Here is a 17,693-nt window from a genome sequence, read left to right on the forward strand (position 1 = left end):
GCGTACTGACCCCTTTTGTTTTGATGTTCTGTTTCATATGTGAATATATTTATTTTAGCCAACATTTGTACACGCATTAACCATGTATAAATGCATCTTTTAAACCAGAATGTTTGCCCTTTCGGTGCACATATATAAAGTCGATTGGCTCTGTTAGGCCACTGCTCTTTTAAAGATTTAATGGGCACATGAGATTTGAGGCTGCATGAGACCATTTTAGGCCCCACCCCCAAATATTGCACCACCCCACGTAAGGCACTGCCAAGAAATGTTCCTTGAGATAATATAAGGTCCTGGCTGGACTCTGGGCCCTTGGGTGCACTGGTAGAATATTCCCACGGTTTCCCGTTTTATTTAGAGAGTTTCTGCTGTGGAGAAACTTGCAGGCCAATATGACCTGCCTAGAATGCTAACAGAGCCTGGCTGACACATTTGCATAGAAAGTAGCATGTTATTCCTTAACAATATTTCCAGCTCGCCCATCCATAGGGTGACCAGATTTTAAAAGTAAAAAACGGGGCAGGGCAACTAACATAAAAGTAGGACTAACTCTTGAAAGTGGCTCTCAAGGCACTACACTTTTTTAGCATTTGGAGGAGAAGGGGGTTGTTCAAAGAAACACAAATTATAAATAATTATTAATTCATCACAAACTAACACTATATTAAGTCAGCCATGAAGACATAATACCAAAAACCAGGACCACTGCAGATTCCAATGGGAACACAATCTTGAGAAAGGGGACAGAGCACCAAATGCTGGGACCGTTCCGGGAAAACCGGGACGTCTGGTCACCGGCCTACGCCGTCCATCATGAAGCTATGCTGCTGAGCTGATTGGCAAAGCGCTCTGAAACCACTACTCCTGCTAGGTAGCACTACACAAAAAACCAAATATGAATTTATTGACGACATAATTTAGCAGTACTCTTGCTGGGTTACTCTTCCTTTGTATAGTAGACATATGCACTTGATTTATTTTCCCGTAAATCCTGGCGCATGTATTTGAATAACCCTGCATTGAAGCGCCGTCGTGTGTATTTCTGTCTCTGTTCGTGCCCTGCCGTTATCACGTGTGTGCTGTTGCCTCTGAGCTTTGAAGGTGGTGGCCCCCGCGTGAAGCGATTGTGAAAGCAGCCGGGCAGGGGGAGGCCACGGCCCTGGTGGGGAATTTGGGACAGGGCACACGTTAATGGATAGCGCTGTGCCAACAGAGACTCTGACCCGTGCAATGTATGGCGGTATAAAAGGGCCGCGGGGTCATCACCACGCGCACACGCAACGGACTGGCACCATGCAGAGTCTTGGAAGGGCGGTCCCGGCCGCCGCCCTCGTCCTGCTGCTGGCAGCGACCTCAGACTGCGTGAGTACTTACTAGGGCCCTCGAACGTTCATTACAGTGTCTATACATGTAAATGTTTATGACGTCACGCACGGAAAGAAGTGTACACGTGCTAATGGCCGCCGGGTGTGCCTTGAAAGATGTGTCCCGGGGCAAAGGTATGGCGCCATTCCGATGGAGACCGAGTCATCCTTCTGATGCCTGCGACGTCTCTAAAATGAGCCTCTTCCTCACCTTGCAGCCCTCTTATCGCTTCCGAGCTCATCACGAGGGGAGGGGGAGAATGGCAGCTTTTAGCCTGAGGGGCAGGTACAGCTCTCAGGCCCACAATGCAGCGTCCAGGACTTCGGGAGACAACTAAACTTAATACCACCCCTGCACGATGTCATTGACATGACTTGCCTCCTAGGCAACATATCTTTCAGTTATGTTTGTGTCTTCCTAGGGACCAGGCCCCAGGGAAGCTCACCCACATACCACACCCGGTAACAATATTTCACCAGGACAATAGAATTTGGTGAAATGGGAAACCTGGGGTTTGAGCCCGGGTTTCTTGTGTCCAAGTTTCCAACTGGACAGCAGGCTACATCTCCATTGGTAGAGCAGAGTCAGGGAGTCTGGCTTCCATCTAAGAGCCAAACACGCGCTGGCGTGGCAAAAGATCCATATCTAACCTGCTGCCTCCCCACTGCACAACACACAATCAATACCTGCCACCCTGTCCCCCACAACACAAGGACCTCACTTGGCATACTGCCTCCCGCCAATATTTATGGATGGATTAACACTATAGATGATAAACCCACATGAGTGCGACTTGCCCTACTGACTGTTAAGTGATGAAAAGTGACTTGCTTAGGGTAACTTAATGTGTCAATTGTGGTAGGCGGGAATGTAAGCCCTAGCTTCCTGGTTCCCAGTGCTTTAAGTGGACCGGGGCTAGACGGGGCTGGACCCCGGAGCCCCCAATGAGTTCGGCTGAACCGAGGCCTTGCCGGCCCACCCCCCGGTTCCACCACACCATGGCGGGACACATTATCTCGCCACGGCCGTAGCCGCGATGGAAGATGCACCCACCATTTTAAAGTCAGGCAGTTGTGTGACTGACAGAAATGCCAGCCAGCCACAGCATCACTGACACTAGAAATTGCAGTTTCAGCAACGCTATGGCGGCCTGGCACTTCTGTCAGTTACTGTAACATACACTTGTGACCCCTCAAATGAGGGGTCACAAGAGGAAGTTATGGTCCTTTTGTTTCCCCTCCCCAAGTCACTGACCCTCGGCGAACCTGGTGGCTCTGTGATCTAATCTGCGTGATCTAATCTGCAGATTAGATCACAGAGCCGCGGGTTCGCAGAGGGTCAAAGACGCCTCAGGCTCGGTGATCTATCTTCTCTGCAGAGCAGATCACCAACTCTGAGGCATCTTTGTCCATTGGCAAAGCTTTATAAAAGATGGCTTGAATTGTGTACTTTTCAAGCCATCTTTTATAAAGATAGAAATATGTTATGTTACAAATTTCTATGTATGTTGAAAAGTACACAAACCATAGTAAGGTACGCACACAAGTGTGTGTACTGTACTATGGTTTGTGCATGTTTCAAGCCACCTTTTTACAAACATAGAAATATGTAACATAGGTACCACTATGTAACATATTTCTAGGTTTATAAAAGTTGGCTTGAAAAGTACACAAACTATAGTAAGGTATGCACACAAATATATACATGCTTACATGCATTTATATATTTGTTTGCACACCATACTACGGTTTGTGCACATTTCAGGCCATGCTCACCATGGATGCCACGCCCCCAAATGAGGCCCCCCCTCAATTTCTTGCCCCACTTAAAGCACTGCTGGTTCCACAGTTTTAAACTTGGACATCAGAGAAGACTTCATCTTCTCCGGTTCCATCTTTAATAATTGAACCATCAAAATGCTTTCTGCAGAGTTGTTATTCAATGGCTAAACTAGAACACTGTTCGATAAATCTGGTATTCAAAGCACCAGGTCACATGACAATGCAACCTGACCAAATTTAAGAGAAGACTTAATTGAGACATATTTTCATAAAGCAAGTATGGATCACTTTGTCAGAAAAAAGAAAGGGATTGAGTCGCACCACAATCGGGTACAGTGGCATGCAAGTTAGGCACGGATCTCAGGAAGAGGCATTCAATCTTCTGGCCTACTTTTCCAGATGTGTACCTATGTCTCATTTACCCTATTTTCCTTTCCCATCACACTCTGGTATCCTTCCTTTGGCACCCCATCCTTCATGCCACTTCAGCATCTTCCATACAATTACCTTTCAGACTTCCTTTTCCCGTTTGCACCGTCCCTTCCCTTACCCTTTCGCACCGTCCCTTAACTCAATCACCTTCCCTTGCACACCCTTTACTCCCCCACATTGCTCAGTCACCAATTCCTTGTCACGCACCCCCTTTTCCATTGCCCTGGCTCACATGTAAACAACAGACCACCTTGATTTGCTAATCAGCCTCTGCCAGGCACGACGAAAGGCAGTGCTTGGGGTCTTGCGGGTAAATGTGGCTATAGGGTCTGCCCTTGGACAATGCAGAGCAAAAGATACATGGGGGGCATGGCTTTAATTGCGCTCCCAAGATGCACTTTCAGGAAAGTCTGCTGCATATTTCAGTGCATGGAACCAGAGGGAACGGCGAGGAGTGTCATCAGGGATCTGGTGATGGAGAAGGAGTAAGATCAAACTATCATATTCATTTGTGTTTTCAAGTAAGGTGCAGGGGGTTTTGTGCATTTGTTTATGTTTGGTTTGTGTGATTGCTGGATGTGTAGTGTGTGGTACAAATGCCCTTTAACATTAACATATATATCGGGGAATTTATCCGAATTAGACGAAATTGTAGCGACATTGCAGACTTTGACCAAGCCAGCCAATCATACTTAAAGGTGTGAGACATGGATAGACAAAAACTGTTGACAACACAGAAATCCAACTCAAGCTCTGTGGAAGAGGAAAATACCACCAGATTGATTCTGACATTTGTTAGCCATTCACAAATCATCAAACGAATCATCAATAAATAACGGAATGCACTAAAAGCTGATAAAGATCTAGGCAGGATGTTGAAAGATTGTCCTGACATTACCTTTCGCTAAAGTATCTCCATTAAAAATACAGTGGTTAATAGCTATATGGCTCCGGAAAAAGTAGGCTTTCCACAGGGGGAGACAGTTTCTTTAAGATGTAAAAATCTGCAAATATTCAGAAAACTGTAACAGTTAAATTCATTCCATTTACATTAAGGGCAAACTCACCTGTCTATATGTTGACCTGCCCATGCCTCAAGTGATATGTCGGAAGCACGAAATGCAAACTTAAATTTTTTATCTTGCAGCATGTCCGAGCCATTTGTAACTAAGACTGTGCATATCCCATGGCCAAGCATTTTTCAGAATTTCATGATGGAGACCCCAAAAGTCTGAAATATTTTGGCACATATGGAGTAATTGCTGGCCCGAGGGGTGGAGATATGGAAGGCTTACTCCGGAAGGAGGAAACTAGGTTTATCATTGACTTTGAGATCAAGAATCCTGTCCGCCATAATGCCGATGAAGAACTATATACATTTTTGGGGGTATAAAATATCGTTGATAACCATATGCAGAACTTGAAACCGAATTTCTGAATGTGATGATTCTTTTCAAGATGTCTTATTATTTTTTTCTCCAGATCTTACTGCTCTCCTTTCTTTTGTTTCAAGCAGTGAAGAGTCATTATGATCACACTTATATCCATATAATTTATTGAATTGGAATTGCCTTTTTTTAAATCTATTTTCTATTCTTCTCTTCTACCTCTTCCTGTTCTCTGATTCTTTGGTTTCTAGCTTTTTAATTTTAATTCTTACGTTGAGATTAATGACATCTTGTACAGATGCTCCCTGTCTATTTGTCATATGATAATCCGTTCTGGGCGAATCATAAATCTGTACAAGCAAAGTCAACATGTATATGACAACCATGCTTGCTCCTACAGAACATCTTTGTTCATACATCTCTATAATGCACTATGCACTTTATTGATTGTATTCAGTGTAAAAATTCATCAGAGCAGAATGGTTTACATACTTCTATAGGAATGCACTATGCACTTTATTGCTGGTATACCTCAGAGAATCGACTGTATCCAGCGCACAAATTCACCTATATGTGGCATAGACAATAACACAGAGCAGAAATGTTTACATACCTTCATAGGAATGCACCATGCACTTTATTGCCGGCATACCTCAGAGAATCGCATCATGCATTGTATTATTTGTGATGCCTGCCATCATTAATTTGTGCCATTGTTACAGAAGAACTGTTCATATACTTTTATAGGAATGTACTACTCTAAAGATTGAACTCTGTGCTAAATCTTATGCACATATAGTAGAGTCCATTATATGGAGCAGAATTGTCTATAAACTTTTATGCGAACGCACTATGCACTTTACTGTTGGCATGCTATGTAAAACTTTAGACAACTGTTTTCATTGCCTGCCCCATCTAACCTGGTCTTGAATATAATGGCACCGTTTACATATTTTCATAGGATGCACCATGCACTTTACTGCCTATATAGAATTGAAGGCGTCATGCGATAGCATTTGCATCACGTAACTCACTGTCTGCCATACCTGCCTTCTGCCCATCTCTGCTGGATAAACTGCTAGCATAGACGATTATTGTAGATATTTAGAAGTAATCAGTTTATACTACAGTGCCAGACTTTGATCTTTGGCATCCAATGGCCTGTGTTATATGCAGATTTCCAGTACGCCTTAAGTATTGTCTGTGCCAAGGACTAATACAATACGCATTATGAAGGCACTTTAGATATGGCTGTATTGGCAATGCAGATGGATACTATATATACACATGCATATTGATAATTATGAGATTGCATGAGGCCTTGGATTGCTTTTATGCAGTAAAAACTGTTATGAAAATGCACTAAGCACTTTATTCATAGCTCTCAACTCACCCGCTTTTGGCTGGTGTCACCCGCCCTGTAAAGGGCTGACTCACCCGCCAAGCCTTCTGCCCGCCCATTCATTCTAATGGGCGTCTCACCCGCTGAAAACAAAATGGGGTGATTTCACCCGCCTTTGCAACACAAATGGTTGAGAGCTATGCTTTATTACTGTCTACATTGGTAATTGACCGTACATGCTGACAATCTGCATAGGAATGCACTATGCTCGTTATGGAGTGTATACAGTGACAAAAAACACGGAGCAATGAAAAGCGATATTTTACCAGGCCATTGTAATGAGGATTACACATTTTACACATTTTAATTAGCCCAAACCAACATGGCCGCACGATGCTCAACATGTCATTAAGTCACCTTCTCAATGTTCACCATTTACGGGTGTGTTTTTAAAGCTTCCTTTCACTACGGTGGAGTTACTGTGATCAAGCTACTAGCTTGTGGCGAAACGCGTCAGTCTGTCTGCAGGCATTTCATTACTGCTGGGAAACCTGGATTTTATGGATAAAAAACTGCAATTGTTAAAATAAAGTTTGTTTAATTGTTCAACCTTGACAGTGTACTGGCTGATGTTTTTGTCCGTTTTGTATGTGTGTCTTTTGTTGGTCAGATAAGAATGTTCTCGACAAGACAAAGACATAAAATGAAAATCTTAGTGGGAGTCATTGAGAGTTGGGTAGTAGTGGTAAAATCAGTGGATTTTACTGTTGCCCCAATTCAAGGTTTCGAATACCACCGGCAGTATTTCTTGGGAATACCACTGGCAGTATTCCATGGGAACACCGATGGCAGTATTTTAGGCAGACTTTCCGCTGAAAACCAGCCTATTTTTACCTCCGCCTAAGAGGTGGAATTAAAAAAAAAATTTGGACCCAATTTCCGGAGAAATGTTTTACCTGTAAAGATAGGAAGTGTAGGCACTTTCTTTTAATACAGTAAAAAATATTTTTTATCAAGGGCCATTGTAAGGGGATGAAAGGGGGGGCATCTTTGGAGCCTTTCCTCACTAACATACCCATGCTTTGCATTAAAGGCTCAGAATGGAACCTTTTGTGCATATAAAACGTACAGCAGTGCTAAATGCTGCCTCTATCACTGCCTCAGGGGTAGGAGTAAGGTAGTGATAATGATGAGGTTGTGATGATGATGAGGTAGTGGTAGGGATGATGTATAGCTAGTGATAAGGAAGTTATAGGCATAAGGTAGTGGTAGAGTGCACAGGTTTGCCGCTACCTCTACTCTACAACATCATTATCTCAACAACTGCGTAATTACTACCACAACCACAATACCTCCCTGCTTCATCACCAGCCTACTTAATCCCTCAGCTCTACCTCATTCCTACCACTATCTCATTTCTATATTTATGTGTACCTTCCAGAACTCTGCCACTGCCCCACCCCTACCACCACCTCATCTTTACCTCTCTCCATCACTATCTCAACTTCATCACTAATTCCAGTCACTAAATTGTCCGTTACTACCTCATCCCTACCGTTATCTCAACCTCTAACGCCACCTCATCCCTTCCACTGCCTCATTCATGCCACAGTCCTGTCGCTGCCACTACCTCTTCTATACCATTTCCTCACCACTTACAACCATGCCATTGTCTGCCTCTTCCACATTTCTACCATGGCTCTGTGTGGCTACTAGTTCATTTCTAACACCACCTCACCCATCTCCAGCTGCTCCTTCCACTTCTATTATTACATCATCGATACCAGCAGCTTATCCCTACCACTAGCTCATCTCTACCATAACTGCATTCAAACCACCAATTAATACAAATCAATACCACCTCACTACCACAGACTCATCTATACCACTAGATGCTCTATATCACTTCCTTATTCTTACAACTATCTCACCTACAAGACTACAATATCCTTACCTCTACATCATCACTGCCACGTCATCTCTCCATGAGCTCATCTCTACTACAACGTCTACCCTACCACTAACTCATCCCACAACCCCACCTCATTATTCTTCCTGCCTCTCTAACCCATTCCTACCACTACCTCATCACCAGCATTACCACATCCATGCCACTCCATCACCCCTGCCACTGCCTACTCTCAACTACTATCCCATCCCAGCAACCACATCATCCCTACCTCTACCATTACCTTATTTTTGCCACCACGTCATCCCTTATTACCCGGTAATCACTATCCCTACTTCCTCTCTGCTGGTTTCTCTTCCTTACCGCATACACCTGCCTAACCTCCGGGATTGTCCCGGAGCCTCCGGGTTTTCATGGTCTTCTCCTGGTCTCTGGGGCGGAGCATGAAACCTCCGAGTTTGTCAGGACTGCAATAAAATGCTTTACCTGTCTTCTCTCGGCAGGGATCAAAGGGTGCCCTTGAGAAACACAATGCACACACAGTGCACACCGCTCAGGCAGCAAAGTCCACAGAGACACCACTGGGACATTTAAACACTAGCACGTCTTCGGCAAAAGATAAGAACTGAGGGAGGAATTAGCCATTTTGCATTCGAATGCCCAAACCAAACTCCTGTGAAATATCCTTAAATTGTTTCACATGTTCATTACGTGTTCTTATTTGACACACACACAGATGGATTTGCATATATGCATAATGTAATATTTTCTTCATATAATTAAGCAGGATATATGTGAACTAACTAGTAAGCAGGTGATCTCATCACAGTATCTTTTGTTAGGTTGCTTTAAGTCTTGAAAGTCGTTTTTTGCAAAACCTAAAGGTCTTTTTTAGGCTTCTAATACTTTGCATTGTGAAACTTGCTTCCTACATTCACGGGGCACGGCAGCGGGGAGACATCTACAATGATACTGTTTTTGCTTAATAACATTTCTTTAAGGATTATTTGTAGGGCAGTTTTTCTTCGATTTATGTGTTGCTCAAGTAATGTTAATAAAAGCTAGTATTCTTGAAAGCCCAACATTAACACATATTGTTAACAGGTCCACCTGATTAGATATGTGGTCAGGTGATTAAGTTGTGGACCTGTCTCATATCCGGGCTTCACTCCTTAAAGTGTGCGCTCCTGAGCGAGTAATTTTATCTCCATGTTCTTTATCTACTGAGTTTTAATGATAAATGTGTAAGCTCTGCTTTTGCGCTGAATAGATGAAGAGCTAACAATTAAACAGAACATATGTGTGCAGTTGTTTTGATTTATTAACAAAACAGCAGAGGTCGAAGTGGGCGGAAGCGGTCGGGAGTAGTGCTCCTATACTTTTTTTTTAAGTTTCACTGTTCCTATACTTTTATTTTAAAAAGAAATTGTTCTGGAATGGTTTCGTTTTAAAATAAAAGTTTAGGAAGAAGTTGAAGCTTGCACTTCAGTGCAGTGCACTGAACATTCCCATAAATAGCAGGTGTGTTTGTTTGGAGGTTTGGATTGCGTGTGGGAGGGGGCGCAGTGATGGGGTTTGTGGGGAGCGGGGACAGGCCAGCAGGGAACATAGTTCCACTACTTCTTTTCGTACACTTCGACCACTGCACAACATGGATGCGTATATATATATTTAATAAATGAATAAATAAATAAATATATATTTATTTCTGCTGCAAGGTTTTCAAATATAGGCAGGTCTGCCGCTACGTCATCCTTACCATACCCTCCATAATACAACTTTCCTATCCTTGCAACTGTGTCAGCCCGACCTCTACCATATTACTATTACTACGTCACCTGTACCAATAACTCACCCCAACCCCATTACTCCTGTCCACCACCAACACATCCCAAGAGCTACCTAATCTGTACCGCAGCCACATATTGTCCTACACAATCACTGGTACCAACTCATGCCTCATCATTGCCTAGTCAACTAGCTCATTCCTAGCACTAGCTCATCTATGAAGGATGAGGTAGTCCCTCTTCTCTATCTCCGCCTTGCACTTCCTAGTACTACCTCATTTCCACATCCCTACCACTAACTCAACTGTACCACTACCTCATCTCTACAACTACCCCAGCTCTAATATTACTGCACCCCTACCACTACCTCATCCCTATCCCTACCTCAGCTTTTTCAGTGTACTTCTTTGCCCTATTTTCAATTAGCACTCAGGGCAGGAGAGGCAACCAATCAGGTTGCTTTAATTGCAGGCTGAATCCCATAATCTCAGCCCATGTTCCGAGCAGCCTAATGACTGCTTCCCTCACCCTGCTATCTTCCCTCCTCCCTCTCCTTCATTCCCCTCTGATCTCTGCTCCCTTCCCACACCCAGTCCCACTTACCTGATTCGTTCAGCGGTGGCACCCTTGCCACTTGCCTGTGGCCCTGCTGGCCACCATGGAAATGGAAGACGGGCTCCATATGGAGCCCCAGCTTCCAAATCCATGGAGGCCAACTTAAGTAAGTATTTTGTTTCAAAGAATGGGACAACGTGCCCACTGTAAGATAACATGTAAGTGCCACTTGCACCAATGATCCTGTAGAGGAGCAGACGTACATATTCGCAGGATATCCTACACCCCTAATTCCCCTGCATTGGAGCCATGAGACCATGCCCTGTATAACCTCAGCTACTGTACCAATAATACAGCAAGCATGTGGAAGACGGTATCCATTAAGAAAACCATATCAAATGTACCCTCGGGTTGATGACAGCTTGCAGGAGGAGCTCCCTGAAGGAATATGCGAAAGAGCTAAGAATATCAACTGATGACGTTATAAGAAAGAGTGCACAGCGTCTCAAGATACTGAAGGAAGACAATGTATGGATCCTAGAAGAGAAAGGATGAAATAAAGAATCAAGTGAACTGTCAAGTGTAAAAGAGGAAGATTACATAGCAAAAAGTGCTGTAGAAATCAATGGAATGAAGAATGTACAGACACTTAAATGCAAGAAAGATCAAGTCATCATATAGGCTAGCTAGAAGTAGTAAATAGAATGCAGGCCGAGCCGCCATTGTACACAAACTGGACATTGGTATCATGAAATAAGAAGCCAAAGAATCATGGATAAAGAATTAAAGGCTGTGTCACAGTAGAATAGCAGGTTGTTGCAGCTCCGTTTGGAGGCTGTCTGGCCTGAAGTCAAGAATTGAGAAGTCGGGGTCAGCTATCTACGCTGAAGGGCACGTGTCTGTAGAGGATGAATCTTCTCACGTTAAGGTGCAAGAAAGAACACAAAGGATGCCAAGTCTTAATTCAATTAAAACATTTAGTAGCTTGCAGAATGAGCAGAATCGTGGTCTCGTCTCTTGTCACGTAGGTCAAAGATAGAAATAGTACTTGAACTTGGAGTTCCAGATATGTTAGTGAATATGTTACCCTCACTCCCTTTGCATTCCCAGGACGGGAATACACTGCAAGGCCAAATACAAAAAAGATTTCATGGCAGAAGGCATGGGTGATGGGAGATACTGGGCTAATTGGGTGGTAGGGCAGCCTCATGCCCTATCTACTTGCACCTGGGTCTTAGCTTACGTACTGCTAAACAAATCGAATGTTCCAGACATGGCACAAGTGTGCCAAACCAATTGTATTAGTCTGTATAATGAAGGACCTTATAACTTAGAAAACCAATGAAACACTGTGTAACTGATTTTTCTTAAATGACATGTATGAAGAGGTAGGTGTTATGAAGATGGCAGACGGAGACAGGTAAGGGTTTAATAGTATTTATTTTAGTTTTTCTGGATACTAGGAGGAAAGGAGACCCCCAGCATTAAGAGGCTCCTCCTCATTCAGCCCTTGGCTCCAACTGACAATATTAGAATGTAAGCCGAACAATGCAACAACAACATTCCGTGACATCACGCAGGATGATGTATGATACAGCTCTTATCAATACATCTCATTACATCATGGAAGACATCTCAACACATCGTCCCCCTTTTTTTTTAAACTTAATCTATCACTATATATTTATTAACTCAACACTACCTTGGCGTGACCAACTTGTACGGACACCACCTCACACATGGCCTCTCTTTACGGCGGCATTTCTGTCTTTGTTCCACACCTGTCCACCAGTCACTCGCACAGCCCCGCTCATGACTGCTACAACTCTGACAGGATCAGAATAGAGAGAATCCCCTTTCTTCTTGACCAGACCCTTCCTTATCCTGACCCAATCTCCACACTCCACACGAAGCTCTTTCTTTCCTCTCCTCATGTTCTCGCGCGTGACCCACTCTGTCTTCTTTTTCATCAATGACTTTCTCACTTCATCAATGACTAGATCCGTCTCCCTGCTCCTACCAAGCCATGGTGGACACGCCATGGAATACGGCTTCCTGCCCCTCATAAGCTCAAACGGACACAAACCGGTTGTGGAATGAGGTGCCATCCTCAAAGCCCATATTCTATTCTGTATCATGACCAGCTTGTCCAAACCACACTCCTCTCCCATATGTACACTCTCCATCACACATCTATTCACCCTTTCAACCACCCCATTAGACTCGGGATGATACAATGAAGTCCTTTTGTGGCCAACTCCACATTTCCTCAAATATTTTGTAAAGTTTTCCCCTATAAACTGGGGACCGTTGTCCGTCAATACGGTTTCAGGTAAACCTTCATTCGCAAAAATCTCCTGTAGGACCTTTATCATATTCTCACCAGTGAGGCCTCTTACCACTTTAAAAGCCACCCATCTGGAAAACAAATCTACAACCAAAACAATATATTTTCCACGGCCGTAAAACAGCTCCACGGGACCTAGTATGTCCATGGCAAGATCACTCCATATCCTAGATGGGAGACCGACATCCACCAATGGCTGCTTTTTGGCCACTACTCCCTTTCCACTCTTGGCACAAAACTGACAGTTTGCCAAACAATTTTCTATCTCCTTATCAAAACCCGGCCACCAATAATCTTCTCTTAGTACTCCTTTGGTTTTGGTAACACCAATGTGACCCCTATGTGCCAGGTCTATCACTTTCTTCCTTAATCCAATCGGGACCACTGCCCTACCCCATCTGAACAAAATATTATAATTTACTGATAATTCATCCTTCACCTCCCAAAATGGCTTCATGCCCTCCGCCAATTCCACCTTGTTTGGCCATGCCGCAGACACAACATAGGGAATTACCCTATGATATCATCTCTTTCAATTTCCTCCAACCACTCCTGTTTGGATACTATACCATCTGTGTTGACAAACACTAGTTCCATGTCCTCATTCGCCACCATTTCATGGTTTGCCACCCTTACTCTCGACAAACTGTCGGCCAAAACATTTTCCCTTCCGGGTATAACTTCCATCCTAAAACAGCGTGTCTGCATCCTGGTGACCCAACCTACCACTCTGCGTGAAACTTTGTCTAAGCCCTTATTTTCAAAAATGGCTTTCAGGGGTTTATGATCAGTCCGTACTACAAATTCTACACCCCACACAAAATTTCTGAAACGTTCCACAGCCCAAAAGCATGCCAGAGCCTCTTTTTCTAGAACAGAATACCTCAACTCCGGCCCCTTGATACCCCTCGAGGCATGGGCTATCACCTCTTCAGATCTGTCTATCTGCCTCTGGGATAACACAGCTCCTAGACCAGTTTCACTAGCGTCCACTGTGATGATGGATGGCTTCCTCGTATCAAAACAACCTAATGGACGAGCCATATTTATCTCTTCCTTTATTCTGGTAAATTCCATATCACATTTGCTATTCCACACAAAGTCAGCACCTTTTCTCAGAATCTTTCTCAATTCCTGCACTTTGTCAGCATAGTTTACTACAAATTTATGATAAAATTCCATCATTCCCAGAAAAGATCGCAGCTCACTCTTACTTTTTGGTTTTTCAATACTCTTTATGGTATTCACCATGTCTTCTTTGGGCCTAACTCCATCCCCCGAGACTTCATGACCTAGATAGTCCACTTTTGTCACCGCAAACGTACATTTCTCTCCTCTCAAAGTGATACCTCTCTCCTCAAATATTTCAAAACTTCACTCAAATTCCTGTCATGCTCTTCCAGCGTCTCTCCACTCACCAACACATCATCTTGAAAACAGAACACCCCCTTCACTCTTCTCAACAGACGATCCATGATTTTCTGAAACACTGAAGAGGCAGATGCCAAGCCAAATGGCATCCTCCTAAATTGAAATACACCTTCATGTGTTACAAACGCCGTAACTTTCCTACAAGCCTCCTCCAGTTCGACTTGATGATAGGCTGAAGTCATGTCCAGTTTAGAGAAGTATTTTCCCCCACCCACCATGGTCAATAACTCACCCATGTTGGGCAGAGGGTGCCTGTTTACCAACACACACTTATTCAACTCGCGCATGTCAACGCATAATCTCAGATCCCCTGAACTTTTACTCACAATCACGACTGGGGAGGCCCACTCAACCCCCCCAGCTCTCTCAATCACTCCTGACCTCAGTAACTTCGGCAACTCATTCTTTACATTGTCCCTTAAAGCAAAAGGCACCGGCCTGAGCTTTGCCACAATGGGTACACTGCCCTTTTTCAATACTATCTGGTGCTGAAACCCTCTTACTTTTCCCAATTTCTCATGGAACACCTTCCAATACTCTGACACCTATCTGCCATGTGTTGATGACACTTCAGAAACTTGCAATACTTGCTCTGGGTGATTTGGATCAAGTTTGATTCCCAAAATCTTTTGTTCTCTCCATCCCAATAAGGATTGTCCCTTCTTGGTAACATACACCTTCCCTTCACAGCTGCGTCCCTTGAATTCGAACTTACTCCATACATAACCCAGTAACTCAATCCGATCTTGGTTGTATCCCCCTGGACATATGTCGGGCTCTGACAATGTTGAGACTTCCCCTTTCATTTCACACTCAAATGCCCTTCTGGACACAAGGGTTACTTTCGATCCTGAATCAGCCATCATGGATATCCTACACCCATTCACAGTTAACTCTGCATATGGATGCTCACAATCATCCATCTCTCCACAATTTGTGACAACATTAACAGTATTAACGATAATCTTTTGCACTGGCATCACTACTTCGTCTTCTGATGACCTCCCATCTTCTTCCTCATTTATATAAAGAACCTTTCTTTGGCTTGATTGTCCAAATTGATAGTTCTTGCAGCATGTCACAAAATGTCCTCTTCTTTTGCACTTAGTGCAAATGCTCTTCCGCCCTGGGCATATTGCTGAAGATGTAAAATGTGTCGCACTAGCGCATTGATAACATAGTCTCTCGTCCTTTCTGTCTTCCTTCTTTTCACTTCTCTGCATTAAATCTTGGTTCCTCTTTTCTTCCGGGTTGCTCCTCCCTGACTGTTTGTTTCTTCCTCTCCTTTTGTTCTTTCCTTCAGACACATTTAATACTTCCGCCTTATTTTCTTTGGACTCTCCTCCTTCGGTTTTGGAGAGTTTGGCCACACATGCTAGGGAATGTTCCACACGTTTGGCTAAGTCCAATACCTCATCTAAATTCGGCTCATCCTTCAGCCATAGTTCCTCCCGAATCTTGTTTGATCGACAATGTGTCATAAATTGATCTCGAATTTGTTCGTCGAAACTTCCTTGAAACTTACATGTCAGAGCCAGATGTCGCAATGCAGTCACATAGTCCTCAACGGATTCACCCTGAGCTTGTGTGCGCATACGGAAATTGTAGCGTTCTAAAATTGTGCTCCTCTTTGGGTTGAAGTGCTTATCAAGTTTTAGCAATGCTGATTCAAATTCATTTAATTCATCACCGCTTCCATCACTTACTAGCTGGGGAAGAGTTTCAAAAATCCTTTGGCCCTCGTAACCTAAAAAATGCAGCAATAGTGCCATTTTCCTCTCGCTGGAATAAGCTGTTCCCCCAGCAGCTTTCATATAGTGCATAAACCCTTTGCGCCATTGGGGCCACGCAATCTTCGCTGCTCCAGGAGCAGGCATGAAAATGGGTGGGCCTGATATGCCAGGTAAGGCTGCCATATTCAGTGTTTACGCAAAAAAATGAGACTTGGTTTGCACAATAAAGTCCCCTCTGAACTTCTTAGAACTTCAATTCTCTCCTTCTGGATTTTGTTTGCAATTTTCTTAAAATAACATGTGACCGTGGGTTTTGAGATTTTTTTTTTTAAAAACCTGCAAATGGCAATGTCACATGCGTAGCACACTACCGCGTGTAGTGTGTTCTACATGGTATGCGCCCCTCTCCTGTGCACTTCAGTGACTGCCTCGAAAAGCGTATGGGCACTTCAAACAATTTGCCTCTCCCCTTTTAAGGTCAGTACGGTAGCTCCCGCAAACCTCTTGATCGATTCCCTGGTAGCTTCCTTGATCCCCTTCTTTTAGGCGTGATGCGGTAGGAAAGGGTGGCTCCCCCCCGCTACACGCACGGAATCCTCAGGCTTGGTGCTACGTGAATCCAATCCCTCTGCAGGAACAGCTGCTGAATGTGGCGCATAACAAATGGGCAGCACTTACTTGTTGAGTGGTCCGAAGACGCCGGATGCCGGTCAGGATGTTGGCGGCCGCTCAACGCCAGTGCAAGCGTAGCGGCCTGCCGGGGCTGTCCCTTCTGCGCCCGGGGTTACACTCGCAGGAAGGCACTCCAAAGGACGTCACCTGTTAGGATCTTCTTAGTGTTCGTTGCGGGCCGCTCAACGCAGGCAGCGGAGCAGCCCACGGCAGTCGCGGCGAACGCTTTTTCAGGTGGATGTGGGCCGCTCAACGCAGGAGGCGGAGCAGCCCACGGCAGACGTGGGTGGACGCTTCTTCAAGCGGGGGGTCACTGACTCCACGGACTGCACACGGGGAAAGGTTCAGGGGCTTTCCTAGACGCTCTAGCTGTGGTCACTCTACGCCGGATGCAGGCGGAGCGGCCCACGAGAGTAATACGCTGCTGCTCATCGACCGTCGCTCAACGCCGGGGCAAGGCAGAGTGGATGTGGTCGGTTGCTGGAGGTCTCCGACCATCTGTCTCTGATGGCCTCACCATCCCATCCTCGTCGCCATTGTTATGAAGATGGCAGGCGGAGACAGGTAAGGGTTTAATAGTATTTATTTTAGTTTTTCTGGATACTAGGAGGGAAGGAGACCGCCAGCATTAAGAGGCTCCTCCTCATTCAGCCCTTGGCTCCAACTGACAATATTAGAATTTAAGCCGAACAATGCAACAACAACATTCCGTGACATGACGCAGGATGATGTATGATACAGCTCTTCTCAATACATCTCATTACATCATGGAAGACATCTCAACAGTAGGCATAGATTGTCCACCTGATGTTAGACAGCCAATAAAAAAAACTAGTTTCTATATGATTGTATACCTAAATGTGTCCCTTAACCAATCCCAACCCTCAATAGGTTTTTCACTATTGCCACATAGCATGATGTCACCCTGATGCTAAAATAAGTATATCGTAT

At 44.3% G+C, this 17,693-nt stretch overlaps 1 protein-coding gene across 1 annotated transcript in view; it reads left to right on the forward strand.

The window, feature by feature from the left end:
• The first annotated feature begins 1,279 nt into the window (after positions 1-1,279).
• The window catches only part of HABP2 (hyaluronan binding protein 2), a 287,724-nt gene continuing 271,310 nt past the window's right edge, over positions 1,280-17,693 (forward strand). Inside the window, exon 1 of the mRNA XM_069611848.1 lies at positions 1,280-1,362. Coding sequence (XP_069467949.1) covers positions 1,294-1,362 — 69 coding nt within the window. The 5' untranslated portion in view covers positions 1,280-1,293. The remainder of the gene's footprint in view (positions 1,363-17,693) is intronic.

The sequence above is a fragment of the Ambystoma mexicanum genome, chromosome 8 (genome assembly GCF_040938575.1).
Source record: "Ambystoma mexicanum isolate Mex_15411 chromosome 8, UKY_AmexF1_1, whole genome shotgun sequence".
Classification (NCBI taxonomy): Eukaryota; Metazoa; Chordata; class Amphibia; order Caudata; family Ambystomatidae; genus Ambystoma; species Ambystoma mexicanum.